Source organism: Cervus canadensis, chromosome 7 (genome assembly GCF_019320065.1).
Source record: "Cervus canadensis isolate Bull #8, Minnesota chromosome 7, ASM1932006v1, whole genome shotgun sequence".
Classification (NCBI taxonomy): Eukaryota; Metazoa; Chordata; class Mammalia; order Artiodactyla; family Cervidae; genus Cervus; species Cervus canadensis.
Genome location: NC_057392.1, coordinates 45,710,573 through 45,735,942, shown reverse-complemented (window position 1 = coordinate 45,735,942; position 25,370 = coordinate 45,710,573). Strand labels below are relative to the sequence as shown.

The 25,370-nt window shown below is 46.7% G+C and overlaps 1 protein-coding gene across 2 annotated transcripts in view; it reads left to right on the top strand.

The window, feature by feature from the left end:
* Positions 1–25,370, top strand: part of ITGB5 (integrin subunit beta 5) — a 113,379-nt gene that overhangs the window by 42,265 nt on the left and 45,744 nt on the right. The window contains exons 6-8 of one of the 2 annotated variants that reach the window (XM_043473194.1): positions 18,882–19,043; positions 20,499–20,594; positions 22,556–22,645. In XM_043473194.1, the coding sequence (XP_043329129.1) occupies positions 18,882–19,043; positions 20,499–20,594; positions 22,556–22,645 (348 nt within the window). The remainder of the gene's footprint in view (positions 1–18,881; positions 19,044–20,498; positions 20,595–22,555; positions 22,646–25,370) is intronic. The other variant, XM_043473195.1, reaches the window with a different exon arrangement.

Below are 25,370 nucleotides of genomic sequence, written 5' to 3'. Positions count from 1 at the left end.
GCAGCTTGATGAGACCCCAGCTTTTCTCTTTGCCATTCTTTTTCCATTGTGCTGTGTCACTCTTTGTTTGAGTACCTATCAAGCAGTTTCTTTCTCAGTTGAAATCACCTATTTATAACAAATGTCATCTATCCTGGTTGACCACAGGCTTATTTATAGCAGCTGAATATCGGAAATCACCTGTCTATTGAGGAAAGGCTGTAACAATCATACCCTATAAGAATATTTGAGCACTTGAATAATTCTTAAGATAAATTAAGAGAAGAAAAGCAAGTGATAAAACAGTATAGAGGTATGACCCTATTGTTCAAACAAAAGAGAAAAATAACAGAAAAGATTGGAAATAAGTAGACCAAAGTGTTAACAGCAGTTGACTCTAGTGATAGGATTATGTGTGGCTTTTATTTTTTTCTTTGTTTTTTAATTTCATATTTTACTTAAATTTTCACAATAAATAACATGTGATTTTTAAATTTTGTAATGGAACATTTCAAACATGTGAGAATAGAGAAGATAGTTAAATAAAACCCCATGTACCCATGGTCCATTCTTGGGCAGTTACCAATCTGTAGCCAGTCTTGTTTCATTTGTATTCCTAACCATTTTATTTCCCATTATTTGAAGTAAATCCTAGATATCATTTGTTTCAGTGTTTAGATTGTTAATGCTAATTAGATTTCAATGATAATGAGATTTTTAAAGTTCTTTTAAAAGCCCTAAGCATGCATTATTTTGTTGACTGTATTTTCTGCCTCCTCTTGATTTGCCCAGATTAAAGGCCCTTCCTCTTAATCCTACAAACTGAATGTGACGGCGCCAGCAGGCCTGTGATCTCTGCAGTTGGAGAGATGATCTGCAGGCTGGAGCTGGCTAGGCAGCCCCAGCCGCTGTCTTCCTCTGACCCCATGCCCTGGAGATGGAGCTGATAATAGGCCTACCTCCCAGCCCACAGGGGCGCTTTGTTCTGATTTCATTCTCACTCTGGCTTCCCTAGGATGGACTGATAGTTACCAACTAGAGGGACTCAGGGGTATGGAATGCTCACATGACTGGTCTTAAATCCCACCCTGACGGCTGACTTTACATTTCTTGGGAAGCCGCTCTTTGCAAAAAGGAGGAGACAGTCTGTTTCTACTTAGGATTGTATTTAGGTTAAGTAGAACTCTGCTTCTACGAGTGGACGTTCTGAGTTGCCATCTCTCCCCACTGCAGGTCACATTGTTAGGAGAGGCCGTGGACCAGCAGCCACAGCTAAGGAACCCCTCTGTCACCAATGCAGGTGTTTTTCCCGAGGCTCTACTGGCCTGGGCTGGAATGAGGGAGTGCCATTACCCCCAATTTCTTTTTACCTAGAGACCTGTTATTAAACTTTCTCTTGGTCTGAATAATGGTTTCCCCTATTACTGCTTCTGTTGCTCTCCTGGGACTTCCTGGAAGTTGACTCTAAGTTGTTTATTCTGAAATTGCGTAGGTGGAAGTGTGATGAGTGGTTCAGATTGGAACCATGGCTGCTTTCCTCTTCTCCCCAAATACGGAGAGCTGGTGCCCTGGGGAAACAGGAAGGGAGGGGGCTGCCAGGGGCCTCTGAGTTCTCAGTCGCGGCTTTGCTGTTCTCTGGGGCTCTCAAGTCAAAGAAGTTCCTTGCAAAGTTATGCCTGGCTGGGTGTGTCCTGGCTATGTGGATTCTGTGGGCTGCTCACTCCCGTCAGACAGAAAAGTCGGATCTCTGCAACCCAGCCTGTTTCCCTTTCGGCCTCCCCTTCTAGTCCCCTAACATTTATGCATCTTACCCTTTAGATAGATTTTTCTGTTCTAATCTCAATTACCTAATTTTGCATTATTTATTAAATTTTTAAGCATTGTATGTCTTCTCAGAAATAGGTAGTTAAGTATGTCTCAAAGCAAACAAAGTAAGTTTGCATGTAAACAGTCTTGGCATGGCATGGGTCCTTTATCCCTTGACTAGTGAGAGCACCCTAATGTAAAATGGGGGCCACAGCCCCAGAGAGGCTGGAGGGACAGCTTCCTCTGATAAGACTTCCTGGGAATGCAGATTCTCTGGGCCTCTGGAAACAAAATAATGGCTGCCCCTGCCCCCCATCATCCTTGCTCCAGGTGTTTTGTATGCACTAGCTCTGGTTCTCACAACAGTCCTGCAGTGTATTGGTGATGTTGGTGCACAGTTTGGGGGCTCAGCAGTAAAGAATCTGCCTGCCAATGCAGGAGATGCCAGAGACATGAGTTCAGTCCCGGGATCAGGAAGATCCCCTGGAGGAGGAAACGCAACCCACTCCAGTATTCTTGCCTGGAGAATCCCCATGGACAGAGGAACCTGGCAGGCTATAGTCCTAGGGCCGCCAAGAGTCAGACACAACAGCACGCATGCTGTAGTGCCCAGTTTACAGGTGAGGAAACTGAGTATCACGAGGTTCATTATACTGACTGTTGGTTGCAGGTAGAGCCAGGTTTGAACCAGTTCCAGTTCATCCTAAAGCCCAAGCCCTGTCTGTTTCCTGGTACTGGGCACTTTGGGAAGTAGCCATGCAGAGCAGAGAGGACTTGATTTAGAGTCCTCTTGTCCCGATTCAAACTGTGTCTCTTTGCTACTAATGGCCCCATGGTGGTCTGGGTGCTCAGCTGGAGGGTGCAGGGAGGTGGGGCTGGAGGGGAGGAAGTCCAGGGTGCAATCCAGTTGTACTGTCAGTGCCCCTTTTCACAAAGGACATGTCATGGCCTTGTTTGTGCCCCTTTGCCTTGCTTTTACGTTTTGTCTCTCCTGGTTCAGGCTTGAGTCCAGGCCAGGCAGGGGCTGCTGTGGATACAGCAGGGGGTGGAGAATTCCCCAGTGCTGGAGGCAGGCTCAGCTCTGAGAGGTTTTCACTCTGCCCAACCTCCCCTGGAGTTGATTTGGCTTCTTTTGACTGTTGTCTGATTTCTTTTAGATCTGAGACTTGTCATTTTTCCAAGTACGAACTGAAAAGTGTAGACAACAGCCTTGCTTTCTGAGTTACCTGTCTCGGCGTGTGTGAGCTGTTTCTGCTAGCAGATCACACAATGGTTTCTGGGGCCTAATGCTCCCCACCCTGCTTGCTCTTCCCCTGGTCTTTGTGAAGCCCGGGTAAGTGTTGGATTTCCCTGTGGTCCATGGAGGCTGTGGGGCTGTGTGGGCAGGCACATGGGCCCTCTGTCCATGCTCATGAGGTGTTTTTGTCGGAGGTGGTAAAGGTTCTCCTTGGCTTTCTGTTTTGCAGATGGTGGTGGTTTAATGTGGGGCTTCCCTGGTGGCTCATATGATAAAGAATCCACCTGCAATGTGGGAGAACCAGGTTCGATCCCTGGGTTGAGTAGATCTCCTGGAGGGGGGAACAGCAACCCACTCCAGTATTCTTGCATGGAGAATCCTATGGACAGAGGAGCCTAGTGGGCTGCAGTCCACAGGGTCTCAAAGGGTGAGGTGCGACTGAGCGTGCACACGTGGTTTAATGTGAACTTTTGAATCACTCATCTGTCTTGGTCCTTCGAGTGATATGTCCTTGTTCTGCCTCCTCCCTGTGAGCTGTGCTGTAGGCCTCACTGTCCTGCTCACAGCTGCTGGTTCTACACGAGCGGTAGGAACGGACAGAGTTACAACTCAGAGTTATCAAGAAGGCACAGGTGAAGAGTTTGTGTCTCACTTTTTAAATTAATTAATTAATGGCTGTTCTGGGTCTTCACCGTTGCGTGGGCTTTTCTCTAGTTGTGGTGAGCGGATGCTCCTCTGTAGTTGTGGTGTGTGGCACACACACTCATTGCGTGGCTTCTCTAGTTGTGGAGCACAGGCTGTAGGCGAGTGGGCTTCAGTAGTTGTGGCTCATGGGCTTAGTTGTCCTGTAGCATGTGGGATCCCCCCAGGGATCAAACCTGTGTCCCCTGTATTGGTAGGCAGTTTCTTTACCACTGAGCCACCAGGGAAGCCCATGTCTCGGTTGCCTGCATAGCTGTCCCCACACCTTGGCTCCCTTGGCTGACGATGGCAGGAGGACTCAAGCTGGGAAAAGTTAGAAGGCCCCTTCAATGAATGAGGCTGTATTTCAATACCTGGCAAGAATGTCAGTGTTTCGGATTATGGGCTCATTTTTGCTCTATTTGAGGAAAAGGGGGAAAGTGACAAGGGTTTATTCTTGGGCTCTCCTGATACTGCTCTTCTAGCCTCCATCCTGGCCTCTACATTCCAGTCACAGTGACCTTCAGTCCATTACTCTGACTCATAGGAGGCCCTTTGCACCTGCTGTCTCCTCTGCTTGGAATACTCCTCCCCTGTATTCTTGCATTTCTTTCAAAAATTAAAAAAAATTAATAGACTGTATTTTTTAAGAGCAGTTCTCTGTTCATAGTAAAATTGAACAGGAAGTACACAGAGTTCCCATATACCCTCCCCCCATACACAGCCTCCCCGAGCAGAATGACACATCACTATCTCACAAGATCCGTAGTTGACACAAGGTTTTTCTTGGTGGTTCTATGGGTTTGGACAGATATAATGACATGTGTCCCCCAGTATCATATCATGCAGAGCATTCCAGTGCCCATGCATCCCTCCCTTCTCCTCCCATGAACCCTCTTTTAATGTTTGTTCTCTGCCTACTTGGGACCTCTGCTTGCTTGCCTTGTGTCAAGGAAGCCTTCCCTGACTGATCCTCTTGAAGAGGTTGGAGTCCCCGTGCACCAGGCCCTTGGTCATGTCAATGACAGTTATATTTTAGTTTTATTTGAGCTACTCCTTGAGTGATGTCTGCCTCCCCTGTGAGACTGGAAGCTTCCTGAAGGCAGGGAACCATATCTGTTTTCACACCACCTGGTTCGGCAGCACCAAGCTCATTGCCTGCACACGGCAGTTTCTCCTTGAACATTTGGTAAACAAGGAGATGCTTTGTCCTCACTGGTTCCTTTATGCTTCTGAAGTTTAGGATGCCCAAGTCTGCCTGCCTCCCACGTGCTCCATGTCATTCACACATACTTCACATGTCCTCTGAAGTAGAACCAGAAGTACTGTTACTGGACCATACTTTCCAACTCAGGAATGTTTATTGTGTGCCCAGTAAGTGCTCAGTGACAGGTACGGGGAGGAAAACTAAAGAAAGATGAGAAAAAGTCCTCGTCCTCTGAGATTTGATCTGAGCTTGCAGATCCACTGAAAGGAAATAGAACAACCTATTTGTAAACGTTAAATAGAACCATGTAAAATCATGGACATTTTACTATCAATGAAATTTGATATTTGATTATTGATAGTTTCTCCTACAAAAGTTGAAAATGCATATAGTTCAGCCTCATATACTGCAAATGTTGTCTTTAGTTCAGGTTGGACTTATCATAACAATCTACATTATACATGTTCTACTGCATGTTGTTAGGGCTTGGGCTGCAGATGAATGTCTAAATCCTGAGTCATGGGCTGAGATTTCTTTTCCCTGAGGAGTGAAGTGGGACATTTTCACCCATAAGTTGAACCACAGACAGATTTTTTAAAAAGATTTTTCACTGCAAAGCATGGATGGAAACGGAACAAACTACTGATGAGAGCATGTTTACTGTTACAAAGTGACAGAAATAGGCTTGAATGGCCACATGATTGGGGAAGTGAATCAAGGAGAATCCAGCTTTGTTTTTCCTCATGTGCATTGTTGGAATTGAGACTCCTTGGTCCCCAAGCTCAGCTCTGCTATGGGTTCTGCACCTTGGCTGTTCAGGTCTGTCTTCTTCCCTTCCTCATTTCCTCCCTCAAACCTATTCTCTCTCTGTGCTTGCCTGAAAGGTCAACACACAAAGTGTTTCAGTTGTGACTTTGGAAGTTTGTTGGGCATTTACTTGTCTGCAGGATGCCCCATTAGGTGCTGTGAGAGATACACAGATGATGAAGCCACAGCTCCCGCCCCGGGAGTATCTCTCCAGTTGGACGACAGATGCCTGTATCACAGTCTAAAGTACTGGCGGAATGCACAGACTCTGTCGAAGGTCTGGCTTGGGGGACCCAGGGTTAAGTAAGTGTTCTTTCCCTTCAAGGGATCACCTTTGTCTCTTTGCCTCCCTGTGTTGGCCCTGAGGCTGTGATGCTGATGATGATATTGATTATCATTGGCTGAGAGCCAGGCTTCTTTGCCACGTACTTCATGGGGCTTGTTTTACCTAATCCATTGAAAGTAGTTTTATATTGTCCCATTTTGATGATCAAAACAAGCCTGGAAAGGTTGAGTAGCATTAGAAGGTCTTACAACTGGAAATGACAGAACCAGAGATGGAACTGTACCCACTCTCCCAGCTCCAGAGACAGAGTTCTTAACCTTGACCTTAGAGAGCCTGCTGCGTTTTGTGGCCACACAATAGCAGAGAGGTGGGAGGGGAGTGCTTCCAAAGAGGGCGGGTCCTGGTCTCAGGAAGCATTTTGGTTTCCCATGTGACTCAGTTCACCAGCAGTAGAGCCAGGACCAAGTCTGTCCCTGGGGAGACGGCCGCACATGCTGCTGTCCTCTGGAGCGCAGAGCATCCTGTTTACCAGAAACAGTTATAAGGAGGCTCCAGCAGCCTCTGGGTTTGCTAGGGAAACCTCAGGTACCATGCCAAGGTCCGGGCACTGCCAGAGCCCAGCCCTTGGAGTAATGCGTGTTTTTGCCCTTGGCTTTCCCATCTGTGAGATGGGAACTCTGAATCCCCTTTCGCATTTATAATTTTCCAGCATCTGGGAACTGTGGCTCTGCTGTTTGGCTCTCCCACATAGCGCTGTGGAGACACTTTCTCAAATGGTGCATCCTTCCCAGCAGTGAGGGTGTGTGTGGCTGGTGACTCTTCCATGACAACTGAGGCCCGTGGCTGTGTCGACACCTGGCTGGAGGACCAGGTGTTTGAGTGACCATTGCTTTTACTTAGATAGGCCGATTTGAGAACAGAGAACCCCATGATTAAAGCTGGTGTTTCTGTCCTCGCAGAAACTGCTAGCTACACGGCATCCTGACCCAAGGCCTCCCCTGTATTGAACTCTGTCTGCCAATGACAGTACTGTGGGCCTTGTCTCCGAACAGAAACGAGCAAGCTGAGGTGAACAAGGCAGCCTGCCTTTGGGTGACCCAACCCATGTCCTCTAAGGCTGTTGGGTGGGGTGTTAGCTTTTCTTGGGTTCCTAGATATCGATGTGCCAGGCTCTCCCCCACCCTCCCACAGGGCATATCTGAACCTCCCTCTCACACTTGCCATGCTCTGATGTGGTCCCTGTGTGTGAGAAGGTCACTGGGATGTGAGCATCAGGACCCACAGCTTCCGTGAGCCTGTCAGAAGACCCAGCCACTCTCGGTCCCAGCCCCTCCTTCCTCTGCAGCCAGGCTACATCCTGGGCCCTGCATGTGCCTCTGGGGCTGTGTTTAAAACAGAGATTGATGCTGGAGAACAGAGAGGGTGAGTGGACGGTGCTGGGGTTGGAAACCACACCTCTGAGGAGTGGTTAAAGGTTAACCAGGAGGAGAGACACCACAGGAAGAAGCGTGTTTCCTGACCTCAGACATGACTATGGAGGAGGGCTGTTCCAGGGAACATACCTGGGTGGCCACAGAGAAACAGGTTCATGTTCAAGACAAGGGAGAATTGTCTAACAAAGACCTCTGTTTGGCGTGGAACAGGCTGCCAGATGTGACAGTGGATCTGTATGGGGACCCCAGGCCCATGTGGTTGGGGTGCCAGACAAAAGGTTCCTACACAGGGCAGAGCATGGTTGAGCCAACCTCTGAGGGTCCTTCCAAACTCCAGGTGCTAGGTGTTTCCTCTGAAGTGGCTTTTTTGCCCAATAACTCACTGGTGCTTCTGTTCTGTAGTGACCTCTTCTAGCCTGTTCCCTTTGAGCCTCACTGTACCCTTTTAAGCTGCATTTGTATTCAGTTACTGTGATATGAACTCTGCCTGCACACTTGTTTTGTGTGCCAAGCACAGCTAGCCTGAAGCTGATGCCCAGAAAAGCTTTCCGCTCCCGATGGCTTCCCCATGGAGCCACCTTGCCCAGTGGGCAAAAGTCCATGTGACGTGGGCAGCTGATCAGGGGGACCCAGGGACAGTCTGGAAGTGGGCAGGGAGGATAGAAGCCTGTTCTTGGTCCTTTGAGTGACCTTCTTCCTTTGTCAGACCTTGTAGCCCCTTGTGTGTGACTCGTTCCAACCCCAGAAACCAAAGCCTCACAGGCCAGAGCTTCATATCATCAAATAGAGAAACTACACCCTCACTCCCTAGCCCTTATTTCTCCCCCAGTCCAACCGTGGAGCCAGATGTTGGAGGTGAACAAGCCTGCAAGCTTGTCTTCACTCTTGGGAGGATCCAGTTTCTATTTATTTTCTCAAAGGCTGTAAGACCGGGTGTTCCGTCTCCAGTCTGCTTCCCCTTTTTATGAACTGCTGCTCCGTCTTTGCCATTTCAAGGTCCCCGGTCCCCCTATCCAGGCCTGGCTGCCCAGGGCCTCCAGTAATCGTCCCACTGCCCCCTCCCCCATCCTTCCGGCTCCTGCAGCTTGTATTGGGGGATCCCCTGGTCCTGCAGCCACTTTTTCTGCAATCCCTATTAGTTTTCTCAGATCCCAGTGTGTAACAGGTGATTGGATGAAACATTTTCAATTAAATTAGCCCCTTAATGCTTCCCATATTTATATGATTAAAAGAAGATGTTTGTTGGATTCCAAAGCATATTAAATAGTTGGTGGAATAGGGAGTGATGTGATTGAAGACTTCTAGACATTGTGAGGGAGGTTTTTTGTTACACAGCCCTGATCTTGTTCATGTGTCCACTTACGACTCATTCCTCACTGAGCACAAAGTATGTGCCAGGTGCAATGCTCTTTGTTGTTTTGGGCCCCACACCCCTTTCTCTCTTCTCTTAGCTCTAGATTTCTGCTGCTTTCTAAGGACAGAGCAGAGTGTTGGTAAGTTCTCCACTGAGCTTCCAACTGGTGAAGTCATCTCCAGCCCCAGCACAGAGTAGAATGTTTGGTACCCAGAAAATCAGAGGGTTTGCCTCCTGTGACCTGGACAGAGTCAGAGATTCTGGGCTTGGTGACAGCTCCCCCCAACTCGTGACTCCTGTCACGTGTGTCTGGAGTCTGTGGATTGCTGCTTTTCACACAGCATGGTCTCCTATGCACATGCGTGACTCACCTGAACAGCTGGAGTAAACGTGAGTCACAGAACACATCACCCTCGGGTGGCAGGATGCAAACTGGTGGCCGGGAGAGGGGTGGGCCTGGGACCTTGGCTGCTCACACAGAGTGGGCTTAGGAAAAGGAGGGTGAGACATGCTGCACTGCCCAGAGGCTCTGGCTCAGCACAGGTCATGGGAATGGACTATAAGACGGAATGGACAGTTTGGGACTGGACAGGTGCTGTTGGAGGACCAGGAAGGTAGGATGAAAGAGACACCTCTTAAGTTTTCTAGATAAGACATTTGATGGTCCCTTTGTCAGAAATGGGGAAGATGGTGTCTTAACTTTGGAGAAGTTGAGTTTTAGGTGATGGCAGACACATCTGGTTTTTGATGTAGACCTGGGACTAAAACTCCAGGAGGAGGTTGGGGGCGGGGTGGGGGTGGGGTGGGGGCGGGGGGGGCGGGGCATAATTGTGTGCTGTTCAAGCAGATGCACAGAACTTGGGTAAATCTCCTCAGAGGACAGTGTTACCTTTCACCTCATCCAGTGCCTGGAGAGGAAGTGGAATCTTCAACAGCTGGAGGGGAATGGGGCACTGAACGGTATAATGTCCAGGACACCAAGGGCAGGAGAGCTTGAGGGAGGCCCTGGTTGGCAGCAGAGAGGCGGGAGAACAAGGTGAGAGGATGGATGGCTGTGGGGTTGGCGACAGGACCTCAGCATGGGGTTCTCCACCTTGGCCGCACTGGAGTCTCACCTGGGAGCTGGAACCTGGTGGCTGGGCTATAGGTCACAGGAGAGCCGCTGGGCATTAGCATCATTAGAGTACCCTCAAGTGCAGCCAGGGCAGAGAACCACTGTGGCGTGCAGCTAGAACCATCTGTGAAAGAGGGAGTGGAGGCATGTGAGGAGGCTGGGTTATACAGAATTGGGGAGAGGAAGTAGAGGCAACCTGTCTGCTAGTCTTAGAGACAGGTGATGAGAGATGCTGGGTCAAAAGCAGGGTATTTATTTTAAGTGGGTCATGAGCATATTTTTAGGCACAAGGAAGGAAGCAAAGGAAATTGACTAATGGAACAGTGCCCAGGGAGGGTGGGATTTGGGAGCTGCGTTTCCTAGGGGAGGGAGAGCACTCCTACATTTAGGGCAGTCAGACCAGAAGAGAGACCAGGAGGATGCCCCGTTTATTTATGATGGAGAGACATCCTTGAGCTGTGGAAGCAGACGCTGAGCTCCTGGAGTAGACGAGTCCTGTTCCCTGTCTTCTCTAGATGCTCCTCCTGAGCGCGTGGGAACTGGGAGTTGGGAGGCTGGAACAGATCTTGTGTGGCTTTGATGCAGACTTGACCAAGGAGAAGGCAAGTGAGCTGTAGTCTTGGCCAGACACTGGGTTTCTGACTTCTGAGTCCAGCGCATTTCCGTCCCTCCCACCCCTGACATTTTCATCTGAGGGCAGACCTCTATCATGTTGGAGGAGATTGGCTTTTAAAAATCTTGTTTTCATCCAGAGACTTGGAGAAAAGTTTAGCTAAACAAATAAATCTTTTTTTTTCTCTTAAAATAGTTTTGTATAAAAAAGAGAATATATTCAATATAAAAATTTAGAAAATGCAGAGAGCTGAAAGGAGATAAACATCACATCCTTACAATCCAAAACCAAGATTAGGCATTTCTGAATTTAAGTCACAGATTTTCAGCCTCATGGAAATAACAAGGACAGTCACTGTCAGTTCTTCTCTATTTACATCATGCAGGTACTGAGCTGATTGCTCCTTGTGTGTAGATTTTGTTTTAATCCTCTCAACAGCCCTATTCTATCAATACTATTATTATCTCCATCTTATAGCTGAGAAGCTGGGACTGGGAAAGATAAAGATAAAGTAACTTGCCCAAGGTCACAAAGACAAGCTGAGGGAAGGTGTGGGCATGAACCAAGATTTGCCACTCATCCATTCATTGGAGCCCACGCACCCAGCTGCTTCTGTGGACACTGCCACCAGACAAAGGAATACTCATAACTGGTGTTCCCAGCGCAGTACTGACATCGAGTCTGGTCATCTAAATTTCTGTATTTGAATGAATTTCTGAGCAAGCTAAGCCTTCTTTTTCAAAAAAGAAAAGCTTTATTGAGTATATTGGATGTATGGGCTTCCTAGGTGGCTCATCTGCCGATGCAGAAGACACGTGAGATGTGAGTTCGATCCCTGGGTCGGGAAGAGCCCCTGGAGGAGGAAATGGCAACCCACTCCAGTGATCTTGCTTGAAAAAGTCCCGTGGACAGAGGAGTCTGGTCGGCTACAGTCCATGGGCTCAAAAGAGTTGGACACAGCTGAGCTTGCACACATAAGTTTATTATATATCCACTGAGTGCATGCTCAGTCGTGTCCGACTCTCTGCGACCTCGTGGACTGTAGTCTGCCAGGCTTCTCTGCCCATGGGATTTTTCCAGGCAAGAATAATGGAGTGGGTTGCCATTTCCTCCTCCAGGGGATCTTCCCGACCCAGGGATTGAACTCATGTCTCCTGTGTCTTCTGCTTTGGCAGGTGGATTCTTTACCACTGAGCTACCTGAGAAACCCCTAGTATAATAAATTACATGTATTGAAAGTGTATGATTTGAAAAAAAAAAGTGTACGATTTGGCGCATTTTGACCTTTATACATACCCTTGAGGTGTATATGCACTGCAGTCGAGGTGACTAACACACATCCTTCTCCCGCAGCGAGTACTTTTGCTCTTTTTTCATTTCTCCCTCCTGCATCTCCTGCCCTCTTTCCCCAGGCCCTCACTACTTTGCTTTCTGTCACTACATTTGAGTTTGCATTTGTTAAAATTTTATTAATCCAGTCAGTATATACTCTTCCCCCCCGCCACCTCCCCGGTTTATTTCAGTACCATTGTTTTGAGATTCATCTGTGCTGTTGAGTGTCTCCATTCCTTCCTTTTGTTACAGAGTAGTATTCCATTGTATAGATACACCACAGTTTGTCCATCCACCATTGATGGATATCTGGGTTGTTTTGGATATTTGGTAGTTTTTGCCTATTACAAATGGAGCAGCTATAATGTAAATTTGCTCAAGTGTTTGTATGGACCTATAGTCACGCTGGTGTGATCACTCACCTAGAGCCAGACATCTTGGAATGGGAAGTCAAGTGGGCCTTAGGAAGCATCACTATGAACAAAGCTAGTAGAGGTGATGAAATTCCAGTTGAGCTATTTCAAATCCTTAAAGATAATACTGTGAAAGCACTGCACTCAATCTGCCAGCAAATTTGGAAAACTCAGCAGTGGCCACAGGACTGGAAAAGGTCAGTTTTCATTCCAATCCCTAAGAAAGGCAATGCCAAAGAATGCTCAATCTACCGCACAATTGCACTCATCTCACACGCTAGCAAAATAATGCTTAAAATTCTCCAAGCCAGTCTTCAACAGTATGTGAACTGTGAACTTCCAGATGTTCAAACTGAATTTAGAAAAAACAGAGGAACCAGAGAGCAAATATCCAACATCAGTTGGATCATCGAAAAAGCAAGAGAGTTCCAGAAAAACATCTATCTCTGCTTTATTGACTACGCCAAAGCCTTTGACTGTGTGGATCACAACAAAGTGTGGAAAATTCTTCAAGAGATGGGAATACCAGACCACCTGGCCTGCCTCCTGAACAATCTGTATGCAGGTAGAAGCAACAGTTAGAACTGGACATGGAACAACAGACTGGTTCCAGATAGGGAAAGGAGTACGTCAAGGTTGTATATTGTCACCCTGCTTGTTTAACTTATTTACAGAATACATCATGAGAAATACTGGGCTGGATGAAGCATAAGCTGGAATCAAGATTGCCAGGAGAAATATTAATAATCTCAGATATGTAGATGACACCACCCTTATGGCAGAAAGTGAAGAAGAACTAAAGAGCCTCTTTATGAAAGTGAAAAAGTTGGCTTAAAGCTCAACATTCAGAAAACTAAGATCATGGCATCTCGTCCCATCACTTCATGGCCAATAGATGGGGAAACAATGGGAACAGTGAGAGACTTTATTTTTGGGGGCTCCAAAATCACTGTAGATGGTGACTACAGCTGTGAAATTAAAAGACACTTGCTCCTTGGAAGGAGAGTTGTGATCACTAGACAGCATATTTGAAAAGCAGAGACATTACTTTGCCAACAAAATTCAGTCTAGTCAAAGCTATGGTTTTTCCAGTAGTCATGTATGGATGTGAGAGTTGGACTGTAAAGAAAGCTGAGCGCCAAAAATTGAGGCTTTGAACCATGGTGTTGAAGACTCTTGAGAGTCCCTTGGACTGCAAGGAGATCTAACCAGTCCATCCTAAAGGAAATCAGTCCTGAATATTCATTGGACGGACTGATGCTGAATCTGAAGCTCCCAATACTTGGGCCACCTGGAAGAACTGACTCCCTAGAGAAGACCCTTATGCTGGGAAAGATTGAAGGTGGGAGGAGAAGGGGTTGACAGAGGACGAGATGGTTGGATGGCATCTCTGACTCTGTGGATATGAGTTTGAGTAAACTCTGCGAGTTGGTGATGGACAGGGAGGCCTGGCGTGCCGCAGTCCATGGGGTCACAAATGGTCGAACACGACTGAGCAACTGAACTGACGCTTTTATTTCTCATAGGTCAGTCCTTTGGAGTGAAATGGTTGGGTCATATGGAAGATGTTTAACTTTTTAAGAAACTGTCAAACTGTTTTCCAGAGTACATGTATCACTTTGCATTCCTATGGGCAGTGTATGTTGGTTACATTTTCTCCCTCAGCATTTGATATGGCCAGTCTTTTTAATATTTAGCCATTAGGTGTGTGGTAGGATATCAGTGGTTTTAATTAATAGAAAGCTTTTAAACTTCCTGGTTTGCAATTCTTCATTGTACCTATGGCAACTGTGGAGCCTCATACATTAAGCAGTAAAAGGAGAAGAGACGTAAAAGTTATTACTAGTCTGAGAGTAATAACCATCGATCCTTTTTTAAGTCCATCATATGTACTAAATACTTGTTAACCTAGCATCCACCCTGCAAAATAGGATTATTTTCATTTTACAGATGAAGACACTGAGGCTTAGAGAGATGACATGACTGACTGAGGGCCTCAAAAAGCAAAGACTCAGCCTTGTCTATGCCAACACTCTCATACACTGGCTCCCATGCCACACTGCATTTTGTATTAATAGTTATTCCCTTAAAAAAATCTACTTTCCCAATACTGCTCTCTGCCGTAAATGTAGGTACAAAGCTTAAGCCTTCAAAATAGTCCAGGCAGACAGTGGGAAAGTTATTTCTATTGTAAATTCTCTTTGGAGTCAGTGCTTGTATAATCTCCAAGTCCCAAAACCTGGGTGAATGAATAAGCATGTCATTCTCCACAGCCCGACCTCTTGGCTAAGTTTGTTAACATCACTTACACAGTAAGAGTCCACTTCAGAGAAGACAGAATTAATATCATTATGCTATGCTACTCTTCATTTGTGGAACTATTTCTGTTTTAGATGGAATCTTCCAGTTCAGCAAACATTTATCTTGGATCCAACAGTCATTAATTGAGAGCCTACCATGTACTTTGAATTATTTCAATTATCACACACCCTCCCCTCTCCCTATGTGATTGGATAGTTCAGCTTTGTGTGTAGAGGCAGATCGTCTGAAGCTGACTTCTGTGGTCCTTACTGGTTCAGTGACCTTGGGTTGGTGACTTAATGTCTGTGAACACCAATGTCCTCATTTGCAAGATGACAGTATGTTACCTCCTTCATAAAGGTTGCGGTGAAGATGGGATGGAACAGTGGAGATGATCAATAAACTTTAAGTATTATTATTCCTTCTTACTAACATGAAAAAACTTAGAGGTGTTAAATAATGTGGTCAGATCTACACAGGTAATTGGGTGATGGCAAAAACCTCCTGTGCCCACCTTCAAGCTCACACGTTTCACATTATTCTGTCTGCTTGTTACTCTCCTGTAGGCTTCTACATGCCACTTGAGAAGCTGGCATAGAAGAAAAGGAGGCAAATGACGGCCAACATTCAAAACCTAGTCTTTTAAAGTAGCATTCGCTTATTAAAGATAGTTTGAGGAAAAAATGGGAAAGAAGATGTTGCCTCTAAACTCAACCCCAGTGATATTATGCTGTATTTTGTTTCAGTCTCTTTTCTTTTTAATAGAAAGTGATACTTCTTATGTTGTTTGTAATCACACTGTAATTACATACTGTATTCTTTTTCACTGTTATAAATGTTTACAATAATTTCATACATTTTATGAACATAATTTCTAATGTCAGTGAGGAGAGATCTCAGTTGACTTAACTGTTCCCAAATAGTAGGGTATTCACCTCTTTCCCGTTTTGTCACTCTTAGTAAGAATACTGCTATGTGTGTTTCAGAATACTTCTTGCAGATAGTCTCCCAAAGGAGAGTCATTGAGTCAAAAAACTTCTTAAAGGGTTTTTTCAAGTCAGGTGTTTTGAAGGATAATTTACATAGAATAAAATTCACCGTTTTATATGTATAAAGTCTTAAAGCCACCCTCACAATTAAGATACAGATGAAGGAAAAAAATGTACAAAAAGAGACATGTAGGTGAGTTCTTTCACCTCAGAAAGTTTTCTGGTGTCTGTTGTTGATCCTCTCTTTGCCCTCAGTCTTTGGCCACCACCGATCTGTTTTCTGTCCCTATATATTTGTCTTTCCATCAATGTCTTCTGAATGAAGTTAGGCAGTTAGTTGCCTTTTGAGTCAGGCTTTTTCCACTTAAATCTAGAGCTTTGGTGATTCATCTGAGTTGTGTGTATCTGCAGTTTGTCCCTTTTTATTGCGATGGAATAGTATTCCATCGTAGAGATGTATGACAGTATGTCTATGTATTCACTGCTTAATGGACATTTGGATTGTTTCTAAATTTTGGTGATCATGAATAGCTGCTATATAAATATTTGCATAGTAGTTTTTATGTGAGCAAAAGTTTTCATTTCTCTTGGATAAATACCAAGGAGTGAGATTGCTGAATTGATGGTCAGTGTGTATTTAACTTTATAGGAATATGCCAAACTGTTTTCCAAAGTTGCCAGAACATTTTGTATTCTCACTAGCAGTTATAAGAGTTCTAGTTGTTCCACATTCCTTCCAGCGCTTGGTATCTTTAGGGCTCTTTCTTTGCTATTGGCATAGCTATCCAGTGGCATCTCGTTGTGAATTTAATGTGCACTTCCTTAATGGCTAATGATGTTGAGTGTCCTTTCATGTGCTTATTTCCATGCATATCTCTTCTTTGGTAAATGTCTGTTCAAGTCTCTATTTTTAAAAATTCAATTGTTTGTGTTGTTATCAACCTACGAGAGTGCTTTGTACATTCTGAATACAAGTCCTTTATCAGATTTTTATTTTTTGCCAAACATTTTCTCCAATCATGCCTTGTCATTTCATTTTCTCAATGGTAACTTTCAAAGAGAAGATGGTTTTAATTTTGGTGAAGTCCAATTCATCAGATTTTTATCCTGTGAATCAGTTAAGAAGTCTTGCTTATACCAAGATTACAAACCGAGATTATAAAGCTTTTTCTCCTTCCTTTCCTTTGGACGTGTTATAGTTTTAGGTCTGTGACCCTATTTGAGTTCATTTTTGTATATAATGAGAGGTATGGGTTAAGCTTCATTTTTTTTTTTCATATGGATGTCTAATTATTCCATTAAATTGACCATATGTGTGTGGGTCTATTTCTGGTCTCTGTTGTGTCCCACTGGTCTATGTGTCTGTACTTTCGTCGGTACCACACTGTCTTAATTACTGTAGCTGTATAGTAAGTTTTGGCCTTATTGAATGAACCCACAACTTTGTTGTTGTTTTTCAAAATCGTTTGAGTTTTCATTGTTGAGTTCCCATATATGCCAGTTATTAGCCCTCCTAACATATTCTGTCTTGTCACCAAGGGGACCCACTTCTTTCCACTTCTAATCCCTTAAATTGGTTTTGTCACAACTTAGAATTGCATTGCTGTAAGGGACATTCTAGGTTTCTTCCTCAGGGTTTTGAAAATGTGGCTGGTCGCCTCATTGTGCCTTTACTGGGCTTCCTGGTAGCTCAGACAGTTAAGAATCTGCCTGCAAGGCAGGAGACCTGGGTTCGATCTCTGGGTTGGGAAGATTCCCTAGAGAAGGGAATGGCAACCCACTCCATTATTCTTACCTGGAGAATTCCATGGACAGAGGAGATTCTGTCCTCTATACCTGGCCTTCTTATTGTGCCTTTACTAGTGCCTAGGACACCTCCCCATCCCCAGCTTCCTGGGAGGGTCCTCCTCACCTTTAGCTCAGTTTATGTTTCCTCTGCCCTGGGAAGCCTTTCTCGCCTCCTCCCCCAGTTTCTGTTGAGAGGCTATTTACCTTCTTTAGCACACTTATCCTGATGCGTTGAGGTTTTGTTTCTGCTTGACTGCAAGCTTTTTGAGGTCTGGAACAGATGATTTCATAGACCCAGTGCCTTTCATGGAGCCTGCGCAAGGTCAGAGGTTGGTAATTGTCTGTTGGCTGAATGTTGAGCATCTGGGAAACCGACTCCCCAAAGGTGGATTCCTTGCTCACAGCTGGTATCCTGGCTTTCAGTCCTCACTGGCTTCCTTTCAAACCATCTTTTCTTCATTGTGTTACTCTGACTTTTTGTGACTTATTTCCATGCTACTTTTGGAGTAAATGAGAAAATATCATAGCTCTTAAAGGCTGTTTTGTCCATCATTTTGGTGATAAGAAAGAATGATACCCTCACCCCCTCATCTGCCATAAGATGATAGCTTTTAACTTGTGAAGTCTGTGAATCCAGTCTCCTATTTCAGTGTCAAGTGTCCATGTGCAGATAACTCAGTAGTGTTTAAACCCTTCCTATGTTCATCCTGTTACATGTATTTTCTTTCACTACTGGTATGAAAGCACCCCAATCCCAGGTTTTGTTGCCCTGTATCATGATCTAGCTGCTCCTAATAGTAATGATTAGGAGTTATTTGTGTATTATCAGGGCTACAGTGGTTAAAGATTTAAAATAGAGTCCTTCCCTGACAGTATAGCCTGTATTGAGCCATGCCTCTGTCCGAAGAGTGGACATATTCCATACAGTGAAGCAGTTAAAGGGAGAAGAGAGCTTATCTGATTGACCTTAATCACTGGAGTAGTTCAATTAATGATTGAAGTGGTTTACATCTACCAGAAAGATGGCAGATTTTACCAGATTCTCCAAAGACAGATCATCTGTTGGTCATTTGGGTCCTCTGTTCTGAGTGATTTGTGTCTTAATTGGGGGACTGAAGTGGTCACTTACCGATCATCTTAGACCTTGGCAGCCAGCCTAGTGTGTTGGTGTGGGGAAGTTGGGGTAGGCTAAAGTCTGTTCTGTGGAAGGAATACTATGGGAGACTCAAAGGGCAGGCCTCCAGGAGGAGTGGCCATCAGGTAGAGAGTGGGAGCAGTGAGGGCAGGGTGGCCTGCAGTGAGGGGTTCCAGGCACAGGTGGGCCCCACAATGGAGATTCACCTCTGCCCCTCGGCTTTCCCCATCAGCTGGCTCTCTGCAATCCCCCAGTGCTTGTAGAGTGATCCCCAGCTATGCACACAGAGGATCACCTCTGATCCACACCACAACCCCTGAGAAGGGCCAGTGCCCTGTCTGATGCCCCAGGGCAGGCTTGGGCAGCAGCTAGGAAGCCTTTAAACCCGTCAACCTCTGTCCCTCAGGAGAAGATTGGCTGGCGAAAGGATGCACTGCACTTGCTGGTGTTCACCACGGACGACGTGCCCCACATCGCGCTGGACGGAAAGCTGGGGGGCCTGGTGCAGCCGCACGATGGCCAGTGCCACCTGAACGAGGCCAACGAGTACACGGCGTCCAACCAGATGGTGAGGGCCAGACCCCCGGCACCGCCCTTGTGACCTTGCCTGTGGTGTGAGGCCTCACCCAGCCTTGACCACCTTCCTCTGGACCTCTGCTCACTGACTTCCCCATCCTTTCTTGGGACTGGGTTTCTATTCCATCTCCTCCAACTGGGCTTCCAGAACTCCTGCTCATCATTACCTTAGGGTGTTTCTCAAGGATTTCTGTAGCTGGTTCATCTTTCTGCTGTTATGCACCCACACGGGGAGTGTTTAGTCAAAGGAAGAGGTGGGCAAGACAGGATAGATGTCAAAGGGAAGAGGCAATTTTACATGAGAGAGAGGACTGTGTTCCTGCAGAGGAAAAAAAACTGGGACAGAAGTTATGGGGCAAGACCAACACAGACAAGACTTCCTGGGTTTCCTGCCTGAGTTCCATCAGTGTTGGGGGCGGGTGGCAGGTGTCCTGTACTGGATGAGAAGCCCCAAGGACTTGCCCGGGAGTCTGTCACTGTGGTTGTGCAGTTAAATAGAATTTATGCAGAATTTCAAACATACAATAGGCCAGTAAATGAACTTCTACCTACCTATCACCCAGACCCAACAATTAAGATTTTATTTCACACTTGCTATACAAAGTTTGTTTTTTCTTCCAAGATACCCTCTTCCTTCCCAAATGCGCTTTCCAGAGTGGCTGACTAGAGAGAAATTCTTTCTAAATCTTGCCGGACTAACCCATTTTCTCCAGTTTCAAGAGGTGGTCAAGAATAATGGAGTCCAGAGAAAGAACTCCTAACTATACTACCTGATAACTGTAGAACCTCACTGATGAGGACTCTTGGACCCGTTATCGGCCCTTAAAATCCTTCAGGACTTTGTTAAGCTGCCTCGCAGCATCCTTCAGGGAACATCTTCCCCCCCCTCCCTCCTCTGTACCCCTTCCCACGCCACAGCCCAACTTGTCCAAATGTCAGCAGCCTTTTCTGCCCATTCTGAGCCATGAGAGGACTGAGCAGAACCTGTACAGGGCATTGGCAGGCCCAACATTGGGCATGGGAAAAGGAAAATAGGGCAACGAGATCAGGAAGAAAGCCTTAGGGGAGAGAGGACAAACAGGTGCTGATGGTAGGATGTGGTCACTGCTCTTTTGCTGGCTTCCCCACTCTGTCGCATTCCTGCAGAAGGGATGGAAACACGGGCCAAGTGTGGGAGACCTCCACTCATCACTTCTCCATTCTGGGTTGAGAGGGGCAGGAGGAGTGAGTCTAGTTTGGTGGGTGCCAGAGGGTCCTTTCCTGGAGAATCTTCCCTACACAGCTTCTCAGTAAGGAGCTGCCCAGGGGGCTTGGCTATTAAGGGGCTGCTAGGGGAAGATGCTTATTATCTGCATGGGTGATGAGCTGCTGAGTGCACGTTGGAGCCAGGTGCTAGTGTCTCTACTTGCAAGAAATGTTACAGCCTTGACTTTTGCCTTGGCCCTAGGACTATCCATCCCTTGCGTTGCTCGGAGAGAAATTGGCAGAGAACAACATCAACCTCATCTTTGCAGTGACGAAAAACCACTATATGCTCTATAAGGTACACTTGGAAGGGAGTGAGAGAGGCTGGTGGCCTGAATCTGGGGGCCCTGCTGACTGGGAGATGAATGGGAGAATGGAATGTGGGGCCAGGTGTAGTGTGGGGTGGCTGCGTGAGGAGTGTTAACAGCTCTGCTCTTTGTGGGCAGAGATCCAAAGGAGGGTGGAATATAGTCCTGTCCTGATCTAGTGGAAAATGATAGTATTAAGGAAGCTCTTAAGCATTCATATAGCAGAGCATACCAAGTGAGTTAAACATATGGTTTCTAATTTGATAATGAGGGAAACAGTATCAATTCCTGTTTTTTCAGATGATGAAATGGAAACACCCAGGGAATAGGGAAGGAAGATATAAAAGGAAAATGTGCAGAGAGAAAACTAGGCATCCAGTCAGGCTACATCCAGAGGTTGTATGCCTTCCTGCAGAGTATGGGAGACCAATGGCTTAGTCTGGGGCAGGAATTTCCAAAGAAAACAGTAAGTGTCTTGAGTGCACAGAGCGGCCTGTATGAGTCTGTCACAAGACTTTCCCCAGTTGTCCCATGGGCCACCACTGCACTCTCCCCTCATGAATATGCTCCTCCCCGCAATCACGGGGAAGTTGCCTTTCACTAGAACTCTCCTGCGGGCTGCTCCGAGTGTTCATGTGAGCTGGGTGTGAAGCCCAACTCACCTCTGACGTCCTTTGAAATGAGAGGTCATGAGAAGTTCATCCCCACCTTTAGAACAGTCACCCCAGTCCCCTCTCTCTGCTGCTCTTAAATATCCACAAGAGAACCTTTGTCCGAAGGTGTGTTTCCACTGTGCCTGCCTGAGATTATCATTGATAATATGCCATTTACATCTTCTTAAGTTCTTATCTTCTTTTAGCCTGAATCAATTTTAGATGAAAACAAGAGAAAGACATTTTTTTTGTCTTTGTTTAGTGAAGATAGCAGGATAGGACGTGGTCATTTACAGGGACCATTTTTAGAGAGGTGGTTGCATGGACTGTACTCCAGATGCTTCAGGAGGGCAGAGACCCACCTTGGCTTAGGCCAGCCTTGCTCAGAACCAAATACACCTCACTCAGGAAGGAGGCATGTCCAGTCCAAGGCAGGCTGAGGACGGCAGGTATTTCTAGATGTTTCTGTCACTTTAGTAAGTGACATACACAGGCCTTGGTACCAGTGAAAGAAGAAAGGCAGCCTTGTCAAGGCCGCCTACTTTGCCAACGACTTCACCCAGAGATACCAGACCTCCTTGGAAGGCACCAGTCCCATTCAGTTCCCTCCTAAGAAGAAACTGTCTTGGAGACCATTGGCAGAGTTTCCTCTTTCACTCTTCCTAAACTGGTTGAGGGCATCTTTGAACGGAAACTGGGAATACCTACGTAGTCTAGAAGAGAGGACAAGAACATTGAGAATATATTGATTCTGGGGGTGGTGGTGGTGGTTTAGTCACTAGGTCATGTCCAACTCTTGCAAACCCATGGACTGTAGTCTGCCAGGCTCTTCTGGCAGGCAAGAATACTGGAGTGGGTTGCTGTTTCCTACTCCAGGGGCTCTTCCTGACCCAGAGATCAAACCTGCATCTCTTGCATTGTAGGAGGATTCTTTACCACTTAGCCACCAGGACTCCCTATATTGATACTAGAGGATGGAATTTCAGAGCATTTCCCATTACATGCCAGAGAGGAGGGGTCTCCAGGAAGAAGCCTGACATTATACTTTAGGAACAGATCTTGTCAGACCCTTCTTATTCAGACCTTGAAGAACCAAGATTCCACAGCCTACTGCAACAACTCCATTCCCTTGTGCTGGTTTTTGCCTCTACTTGTGGCATCTCTGAGTTACGGTGCCAGTGAGTGGCAGAAGCAGTGCTGAGGGCCCTGACCATTCTAGCTCAGTAGGGCAGCGTTCACTGTTTGACAGGATGGAAAGGCAAAATGGGCTCATTTCTTTTCTTTTTTTTCCCCCCAAGAATTTTACAGCCCTGATACCTGGAACAACGGTGGAGATTTTACACGGAGACTCCAAAAATATACTTCAACTGATTATCAATGCATATAATGTAAGTCACCGATTTCTTCTCCCACCTTCACCCCCACCCCCACCCTCTCCCCCTGAGGCTCTAGGAGCTGGTGCAGACTCGGGTCGGAAGGGCACCATTGTGCTGGGGTACCTGGTTCTGTGTCTTTTCTCCTGCCTCTTGAGTTTGGCGCCTTCCTCCTTCATTTGGATTCGGGGTAGAGAAGGCATCCTGCCTGTGCGTCGGTCTCCCCTCACCCCTGCCACCTTGACTCACATTGTAAGCGGATCCCAGTGAAGCAGCAAATGGCTCAGTCGGTCTCTGGCTGGTGGCCCTTGGATATGCTTGGGTTCTGACTTTGTGGTAACCCCGGGCCCCATTAGGGCACCACACTTGGGTAGTGGTGGGTATAGGTGCTTTTTACCCATCCATTTGCCTGGGCCATCCTGCCACCGTGTTCCCTGTGGCAAGAAGTGAGAAGCACGCACACTGCTCACCTCCCAGCAGGACTGAAATTCCCCAGGCTCCTGGAACTCCACATTGAACTGCAGACTGAAATGGGTCAGAAGAATCCAAGAAGAGTCACCAATAGGTCTTTTGCCTCCTTGCTTAGGCTCTAATTGTATTCAGGTCCTTTTCGAGGGAGGCTGTGGGGCTGTTAAATACTGTGCTATTGTAGCTCCATTAGCCTGGCTCTGCTGTAGTAATAAGTACAGTGCTTAAAGACATGGTTTAGGGGGTCACTGCTGCATCCCACGCCAGTCATCTGCGATTCCCAAACTTCCGTCCCTCCCACCCCTTCCCTCCATTCCTAACACCCAAGAAGTGCTTGATGCAGAACTCCTCTTGAGAAAATGGCGAGCCCCGATTCTTGTGCTGGCACGTATGTGCCCCTCCCCATGAAGCCTCCAGTGCCCACCCAGCCCCTCATGAGGCCTGGTGGTTCCTGAGTCGGAATTCAGAGTGCATCTGCCTGTTAAAAACAAAGTTCTACATAGAGTAAATGTAGTTTAGCTGGCTCTATTATGTAGAACAGACCTGTAGGCTAACCTGGGAATATAATCAACTGCACTGGCATCACGTGGTATTAGAAAAACCATCTTACTTTCCCTTGAATGATTTACAAATGCACATTTGGAGCTCTGTCTTTCCAGCTGAATTTGTTTCCTACTGTGGTGGCCTTATTTTGAATCACAAAATGCTGCTGTGCTAGACCAGGGGCTGTAGTAATACCCCTGGTTACAGAGGACCGGGAGCGTAGGGTACCAGCCCTCTGCTTATCTGCTGAAGGCGGTGAGTGGGTGGCAGTGAGGAGTTGGGGCAGGTTTTCCCTCCTCCCAGTACCTATCCCCCAGTTCTGTGCAGCTAAGGGTCCTCTTTCTCTCATACATACTCTGATCCTCATTCTTGGAACTTCCTGTTGAGAGAAACTGGACTTCCTTCTCCTTTCCTAACTCACCCCTCTCACACTGACATCCTCTTTTCTGATCTCTGACCTTAAATCTTCATCGTGACCAGTGGCCAGCACAGAGCCCAGTGAGACCGGGTTTCCAGGTTAGCTGCGCTTTGTGGTTTTCAGATTCCTGCAGTGTGTGGAGGTGTAATGTTGTGAGGGAGTCTGAGCAGCGTGTGTGTGAGGGAGGGGCCAGGCCTGCCCCATGTCACCACTGACCCAAGGGCCCCCCTCACCGTGACACCCAGGGTCTCAAGCTCTGGACACGAACAGGGGGGGTCAGAGTGAGAGCCAGAGGCCTGCCCTGGACTGATTGCTCAGTCAGCTCCTGAGTTCTGACATCCTGGGTAGCTGGCAGCCAGAGCTCCGGGGCTCCCCTGGAAGCGTTTCCTGTCCAAGGCCCAGGCCCCTCTGCTCCTCATGGGTCTAATAAAGAAGGGCATCATGACATCGTGTTCTGTAGAACTAGCAGCTGGTGCTCACCAGAGCTGGGAAAAGCGCTGTGCTTGGTCAGTGTTCCGTGTGGCTGAGCAGTCTGCACGTCCACAACCATGTGCGGGTCCAGTGCAGACCAGATGCATGAAGCCTTGGTAGTGGATCCCCAGGCGGAATCTCACAGACACTCAGAGCTGCTCTCCCTCTGAGGCACAGTGCAATGACCTGAGCAGGATTCACGACAGATGAATTTGCTTTCTCAATGGAAACCCAGGGGCGTGGGTTAGGCCGAGGTCTGAAGGGGAGCAGGGAGCCCTCTATGTGGCTGAGAATTTGGGAACTGGCAGAGTAAAGATCTATTCCAGGCAGGGGCTACATTTGGAACCCGGAGTGAGCCCCCGAGGACCTCTGTGGATCCAGGACTATAGCTGCACCCTGAGTTAGATCAGTGTGTCTGTAAGGAAACATGTTAGGAAACCAAACTCTGTGACTCCAGAGTGCGTGCGTGAAACCCGCCCTTTATTTATTTATTTTTTTTTAATTTTTTTTTTTTCCAGTGGGTTTTGTCATACATTGATATGAATCAGCCATGGATTTACATGTATTCCCAATCCCTATCCCCCCTCCCACCTCCCTCTCCACCCGATTCCTCTGGGTCTTCCCAGTGCACCAGGCCCGAGCACTTGTCTCATGCATCCCACCTGGGCTGGTGATCTGTTTCACCATAGATAGTATACATGCTGTTCTTTTGAAATATCCCACCCTCACATTCTCCCCCAAAGTTCAAAAGTCTGTTCTGTATTTCTGTGTCTCTTTTTCTGTTTTGCATATAGGGTTATCGTTATCACCTTTCTAAATTCCATATATATGTGTTAGTAT